Source organism: Gracilinanus agilis, chromosome 3 (genome assembly GCF_016433145.1).
Source record: "Gracilinanus agilis isolate LMUSP501 chromosome 3, AgileGrace, whole genome shotgun sequence".
Taxonomy (NCBI): Eukaryota; Metazoa; Chordata; class Mammalia; order Didelphimorphia; family Didelphidae; genus Gracilinanus; species Gracilinanus agilis.
In genome coordinates this window covers 509,018,341-509,026,473 of record NC_058132.1, presented here as the reverse complement: position 1 = coordinate 509,026,473, position 8,133 = coordinate 509,018,341, and the positions used below count along the sequence as shown (strand labels likewise).

The 8,133-nt window shown below is 36.2% G+C and overlaps 1 protein-coding gene across 1 annotated transcript; it reads right to left on the bottom strand.

Moving 5' to 3' along the window:
• Positions 1 to 562: 562 nt before the first annotated feature.
• LOC123239840 (60S ribosomal protein L21) lies at positions 563 to 1,109 on the bottom strand. The gene has a single exon (XM_044667163.1). It carries the CDS (start codon positions 1,081 to 1,083, stop codon positions 601 to 603), a length of 483 nt encoding a protein of 160 aa, XP_044523098.1. The 5' UTR covers positions 1,084 to 1,109; the 3' UTR covers positions 563 to 600.
• Between the last annotated feature and the right edge of the window lie 7,024 nt (positions 1,110 to 8,133).

The following is an 8,133-nucleotide window of genomic DNA, read 5'->3' as shown; positions in this document are numbered from 1 at the left end:
CTTTTAGGGGAATATCTGTATTATACATGTAAGGGTGGGGTTTTCCTGGGAGACTATAGAGACCCTAGGTAGCCTTCAGCTATTCTTCTGTATTTCCCTGGGGTTGAGTAGTATTATTGATCACAATAATTCCAATAATAAAAGGTGTTAATAAGAGAGGAGTCACACAGGGGAATTTGAATGGGTGCTTTCTATTCTTCCTGAGGCTGCTTTGCAGACCACAGGGTCACACCTGCAGCCATGTCAGACAAAGTAGACTTGATGGTTCCCAGCAGCAATGCACATTCAAATTTCAGAGACTTTAATTACCAATTCATTTGATTGTTTGAGATATAGAATGACATATTAGACTGAAATCAGTCTCATCTTACAATTTGCATTATGCATCTATTTTTTTTCAAGAATCATAAACTTTACTGTTTCTTTTCCATCATTTGGCACATATACAAGGCACATTAAAAAGCAGAAATCATAAATTACTTTTTAGAAAAATATACACAAACCCCTCCCATCTACAAGCACACAAGTGTTTCCAATAGCATGCAAGAACCATTTTTTTTTCTTAATCCAAGAATCTTTTATTTTTATTTTAATAGTCATTTATGCCATAAATTCATAGGGGATTGGTTCCAACAGCTCAGGTTCCTTGCCATTGGTTCTCACAAAGTGTGCTTCTCTTGGTGGAGCAGGCTGACGTTTCAGTTGAACCCAGGTGCCTTTTTCTTTAGCTTCCTTCTTTTTCTGATCATTTTCCTTCACTCGCTTCAGGAAGCTATCTCTGCTCTTAGAATGCTTAATATGCTCAATACGCACATTAATCCTCTTGGCTAGAATCTTGCCCTTAACCTGTTTGTTTACAACAATGCCTACAGCATGCTGAGTGACATTATAGACCCGTCCAGTCTTGCCATGGTAACATTTGTGGGGCATTCCCTGCTGAACTGTGCCCATACCCTTGATATCTACAATATCACCCTTCTTGTATATTCGCATATACGTAGCCAAAGGAACTACACCATGTTTTCTAAAGGGTCTAGAAAACATGTAGCGCGTCCCCCTCCTCTTTCCTTTTGTGTTTGTCATTTTGGCAACTCACTGGAAGATGGCGGAGCCGGCGGAAAGAAAGCAGAACCATTTTTTTTATAGTAAAAAGATATCTGAAAACACACTCCAGACAATCCTGAATGTCTTGGGCCCTAGACAAGTTTTTGACAGCTTTGGCTATTTGCTTTAATTATAGATAATTGTTATGAAAGGAAAAAGCAGGGAAAGGATTATATTTAACTTCAACTAAGAGTCAGAGTTATTAATCAATCTTGCAATAACCATTTCACTTCCCTACCATACTCAGGAATAATCAGATGGGATTTACATTAATAGGAAGGGATCCCATCTCAAATATGCTAAAATTGTCCCCTCATCTCTTCCAGATAAGGACCTTCATCTGTTTCAGTTCAGGATTATATTCCATCTGAGTATCTTGTGACTTTTCTCTTCAATGCTGGATCACCAACATATTGAACAATTATCCATCAGACCACTATACCTGAATTCAAAACTCAAAATAATATTAGTTAACAGTCCCCAAAGCTTACTTCAAAATGGCAAATCTTACCAATTGCAGTTTAGAGATGAAAAATTTCTAGGATTCCCATACACAATGAAGAGATCTGATTTCACAACTTTTACTTGATTCTCTTCTCTCCTCCTTAAGTTATAACTCATCCTGTCATAAAGACCAATTATTAGAAATAATTAAGGTATTATAAACAGACTTGCACATTCTCAGTAATGAATTTCATTTTTTAATAAATTCTATGACCTGAACAACCTTTTTTTTTTTTTTTTTTTTTTTTTTTAAGGACTGGTGACTGCTCACGCAGACCAAGAGGTTATAGGTAAAGGAAAATGTGCAAGGTTTTTTTCATCATACTGGGTGATGGGACAAGAAGGGTTTGTAAGAAGGCACCAATCTTGTTTTCAATTCCAGCCATGATTCTTCATTGTTTGGAGTTTTGGGATTGTAATAATGCCTTTTGTTGGGTGCACAGTGAATAGAGTGCCAGCTCTGGAATCAGGAAGACTTGCCATCTTGAATTCAAATATGGCCTCAGACATTTAGTAGCTGTGTGACTCTAGGCAAGTCACTGAACCTTGTTTGCCTCAATTTCTTCATCTGTAAAATGAGTTAGAGAAGGAAATAGTAAACCACTCCAGTATCATTGCAAAGAAAACAAAGAAAAACAAAGAGTTGGACATGACTGAACAATAGTAACAAATAATGACTTTTGTAATATAAATTTTTTTTATTAACTTAAATAGTGACAAAGCATGAATGTTTCAATATACAATGAAGATCAGAAAAAAGGATGGCATAAACAACTGTGAATTTGTCATATACATTTTTTTTAGTATATGTGAATTTTTAGTGGATAATTAACAAAATTGCCATCTTGGGTATCCCCTCCTCTATATTCCTTCTCCTCTCTTGTCCCTTTTCACTGTTTCATTGACTCTCTTTTCTTTTTTCTTTCCTTTGTTTTTTTTTAACATTTATTAATATTCATTTTTAACCTGTTTACATACTTTATGCCCCTACTTTCCCCTTCACCCCCCGCTCTCCCCCCACCCATGGTCGACGCACATTTCCACTGGTTGTAACATGTATCCTTGTTCAGGGCCTATTTCCATATTGTTGTTAATTGTATTGGTGTGGTCATTTCGAGTCTACATCCCCAATCATGTCCTCCTCAACTCATGCATTCAAGCAATTGATTATCTTCTATGTTTCCTCTCCTGCAGTTCTTCCTCTGAATGTGGGTAGTGTTCTTTACCATAAATCCCTCAGAGCTGTCCAGTGTCATTGCAGTGCTGCTGGTACAGGAGCCCATTACATTCGATTTTACCACAGTATATCAGTCTCTGTGTACAATGTTCTTTTGGCTCTGCTCCTTTCACTCTGCATCAGTTCCCGGAGGTCTCTCCAGTTCACCTGGAACTCCTCTAGTTTATTATTCCTTTTAGCACAATAGTATTCCATCACCAGCATATACCACAATTTGTTCAGCCATTCCCCAATTGAAGGACATACCCTCCTTTTCCAGTTTTTTGCCACCACAAAAAGTGCAGCTATAAATATTTTCGTACAAGTCTGTTTATCTATGATCTCTTTGGGGTATAAACCCAGCAATGGTATGGCTGGATCAAAGGGCAGGCAGTCTTTTATAGCCCTTTGAGCATAGCTCCAAATTGCCAGCCAGAATGGTTGGATCAGTTCACAACTCCACCAACAATGCATTAATGTCCCAATTTTGCCACATCCCCTCCAGCATTCATTACTCTCCCCTTCTTTTATTTTAGCCAATCTGCTAGGTGTGAGGTGATACCTCAGAGTTGTTTTGATTTGCATTTCTCTAATTATTAGAGATTTAGAGCACTTTCTCATGTGCTTATTGATACTTTTGATTTCTTTACCTGAAAATTGCCTATTCATGTCTCTTGCCCATTTATCAATTGGGGAATGGCTTGATTTTTTATACAATTGATTTAGCTCCTTGTATATTTGAGTAATTAGACCCCTGTCAGAGTTTTTTGTTATAAAGATTTTTTCCCAATTTGTTGTTTCCCTTCTGATTTTGACTACATTGTTTTTGTTTGTACAAAAGCTTTTTAGCTTAATATAATCAAAACCATTTAATTTACATTTTGTAATTTTCTCTAATTCTTGCTTGGTTTTAAAATCTTTCCTTTCCCAGAGATCTGACAGGCATACTATTTTGTGTTCACTTAACTTATTTATAGTTTCCCTCTTTATATTCAGGTCATTCACCCATTTTGAATTTATCTTGGTGTAGGGTGTGAGATGTTGATCTAGACCTAATCTCTCCCATATTGCTTTCCAAATTTCCCAGCAGTTTTTGTCAAATAGTGGATTCATTTCCCAAAAGTTGGGCTCTTTGGGTTTATCATACACTGTCTTGCTGATGTCATTTACCCCAAGTCTATTCCACTGATCCTCCCTTCTATCTCTTAGCCAGTACCATATTGTTTTGATGACTGCTGCTTTATAGTATAGTTTAATATCTGGTACTGCTAGGTCACCTTCCTTCACATTTTTTTTCATTATTTCCCTTGATATTCTTGATCTTTTGTTATTCCAAATGAACTTTGTTATAGTTTTTCCTAATTCAGTAAAGAAGTTTTTTGGTAATTTGATAGATATGGCACTAAATAGGTAAATTAATTTGGGTAGAATGTTCATTTTTATTATGTTAGCTCATCCTACCCTTTCCTTTGTTTTTTGATTAATATTACTGTCCAAGTCAAATGAAACATTTATTAAGGTCTTACTATATGCCAGGAGGTAGCTAGCTGATGCAGTGGAGAGAGTGCCTGGCTTGGAGTCAAGATGACTCATCTTCCTGAATTTAAATCTGGCCTCAAACACTTACTAGACATATGACCCCAGACAAGTCACTTAACCCTTTTTGCCTCAGTTTCCTCATCTGTAAAATGAGACAGAGAAGAAAAAAGGCAGTATATTTGCCAAGAAAACCCCACAAGGGTTCATGGAGAATTGGATGCAACTGGAAAAAAAAAAGACTGACCATGGACAATACACTAGCACTCGGCTAAGTCCTGAGGATGCAAGGAAAAACAAAAAGACAGTCTCTGTCCTCAAAGGAACTTACCTTCATTGGAGATGACAAATCGATAACTAAAAAGATATAAGACATATAGGGTAGTTGGAGGCGGTAGGGTTTGAGATGAATCTTTAAGAGAGTCAAGCAAACTAAAAAAGGCAAAGATGTACTATACATGGGGGTTGGGGAAAGGGGAACTTGTTCAAAGGCACAAAAATGGGAGATTTAATATCACATTTAAGTGGGCCAGCAAAGTACAAAGTGAAGTATAATAAGACTAGAAAGGTAAGGAAGCATTCAGGTTATTCAGGACTTCAAATGCCAAACACAGACATTTATATTTGATTCTTGAAATAAGGGAGCCACTACAGCTCACTGAAGAAAGGAAAGATATGGTCAGATCTTTGCTTCATACAAGTTATGGAAGCTGAGTGGAAGATGTATTGGAGGGAGTAGAGACTTGAGGCAAGTAGACATGGTTAGAAGGCTTTATAATAGTCAGAGGAGAAGTTATGAGACCCTGAAGTATGGCTGTGATTGGGTAAGTGCAGAGAAGGGGATGATCTGGAGGGATGCTGTCAAGGTACAAACAATATGATTTGGCAATAGATCGGATATGTGGGTTGAATGAGAGAAAGTAGCTGAGAAGACATAGAAGTTGTAGATCTAAATCACTAGGAGGATGACAGTGCCCTCAGCAGGAATTAAGCAAATTGGGAAAAGAGGATAATTTTGGGAAAAATGAGCTCTGAATTGGATTTGAGTTTAAGGTAACTTATGGGATGGCCATTTGTAGATGTCCAAAAAGCAGTGTGAGATGTGAGACTGGAACTCAGGAGAGAGACAAAGGCTGAATGTAGACATCTGAGAAACTAATTGAACCTGTGGGAATTGCCAAAATGACCAAATAATAGAAAATAGGGATAGTACTTTTTAACCTGAGATCTGTGAAAACGTGTCAAGAGATCCATGATCTTGAATGGGAAAAAAATTTCATTATTTTCAAGGTTTCATTTGTAATTCTGAATATATTATTTTATACATTTAAAAATGTTATTCATGGAGAGGGTTTCATTTATAATTCTAAGTATTTTATTTTATATGTTTAAAAATGTTATTAATAGAAGAGGACATTGTGTTCACCACAATGTCAAAGGAATTCATGGCACAAAAAAAGTTAAGAACCCTTACTACAGAAGAAAAGAAGAAAGGGTCCAGAACAGAGTCTTAGGATGATCCAACCAGCAAAGGAGACTGAGAAAGAACAATTGGACACATAAGATAGGTGGAGAATCAAGAGAGACCATTGCCACAAAAACCTACTGCAGAGAGTTGTTCATGAGAACAAACCACAAAATAGGAAATGGTTTATTATTATTATTATTCAGAAATTTCTTAGGTCATTTGGTAGAGGAGAACTAGACAGAAAGGAGGTGTGGCTTCCTAGATAGGATTTTGAAAAATAAACTGTTCCCAGAAATAAATCTAGATTAGTCAATATTTGCCCCCTAGTGGCTGATTTGGAAATTGGCCCTACCTCTGGCTATAGATAGGCTCTGGAAGCACAGACTCTGGAAGAGGCTCTTAGTAGTGTGGAGAGGGCAGAAATGGATGGAATTTTTAGGGCAAGAGGCATTGGAGGAAGCCTGCCTTCTGAATGGCAAAAATTCCCTTTGATCAGGAACTGCTTCTTTTCAGGAGGGACCCATAAACAACATTTATGATACATTGGTGTGCTGATCTCAATTGTTTTTCCAGAAGACAGAATCAATTTACATCAATCCAATCTTTTCTTCATTCTATCCCTTTGTAATGACTAAGAGAATTCAAGGAACTCTGGGTCAACATTTACAAGATTCAAAGGGTGGCCAGCTAGGATAAGGGTAAATCTGTGGCTATGATGTGATTTGAGGTGCTCTAAAAGATGCTTATATCCCCAAATCTCCTGATCCCTTCATCACACTCTTCCATGGTGTCTGAAAATATCATTTTGAGAGACAATCCTTTATACTGAATGGGTGGGTTTCCAGAAGGCTCCTGTTGCAGATGTATTGCTTGGAAGGAGCATCACATTATACTATTATTATTTATTTGTACATTAGTATGAATTGGCTTCCTTGATTAGATGCTCAATTACTTTAGGAAACAGAGCAGAGAGTGGAGGAAATGGGAAATGGGAAATCAGTAAATATTGATGATGAATATAAAACTAAGTCTCAGAAGACAGGTAATGGTGAGACCCTTAGGAAGGACAGTGGTCAGCATGATAACACTTTATACCTTTGAGATAGGCAAAAAAAAAGGAAAGGAAGTTTGGGTGAGCAGGTTTCAGAAGAAGAGACAGGAAATTTAATTTTTTGTCTACTTAATTTTGTTAAGAATTCTATCTTTCAGCATGATGCTTTTTTTAAAATTTATTTTTATTATCATGCAAAACACACTTCCATATTGGTCATTGTTGTAAGAGCACATTCATACATAATTAAAACCTGAAAATAAAACCAAAGATACACTGATGTGAAAGATGATTCCAATAGTTCTTTCTCTGGAGGTAGATAATATTCCCCATCTTAAGTCCTTGAGGATTGTCCCAGATCATTGCATTGCTGCAAGTGGTCAAGTTTTCATAGATAATCATTGTCCAATACTGTTGTTATTGTGTACAATGTTCTCTCTGTTTTGTTCTGCTATAGTTGCTGCAGATCTTTCCAGCTTCCCCACCCCCTCAATTTCCAAATCTTCAGCATGATACTTTTAAAGAACTCCAACCTCTAACAAAAAAAAAATTGAAGGCAATAAATGATCACATGAAAAATGCTCTAAACCACCAATAAATAGTAAGATAAATACAACTAAAAATGTTGTTTCTGTATACTCTATGCCAATAAATATGAAAAAAAAGGGAAGTCAATGCTAGAAGTGCTTTTGGAAGATAGGCACTTTGGTATATTGTTAGAACTGTGCAGTATTCCAGAAATTCTAGATTTCAATAGGAAATTATGCAAGAAAAGTGATTCTGTGCCTATACACTGTCCTTTAGACCAGCAATCCAGCTACTTGGTATATATTGCAAGGAAGTCAAGGACAGGAACAAAGACTCAATGTAAAATATTCATAGCAAAAAATTTTGTGGTCACAAACATCCTCAAGCAAAATAGAAATCCATTATGTGGGAAATGGCTGAAATAATTGTAGTATATGAATTTAATGGAACATTACTGTACAAAAGAAACAAATATGAGCAGTTTAAAGAAATATTGTAAAGACTATGTCTTTATATAGATATATATATAGATATATATAGATATATATAGATTTATATATAGATATAAATAAGCAATAATCAACAAGCACTTCAGTGACTTCTATATGAACTACTCAGGGATTACAAAGACAAAAATGAAATACTCTCTGCCCTCAAGGAGCTTACATATATAAATGGAGATAATGTATGCATACATAAATATATATACAACACATGTAAAATAAA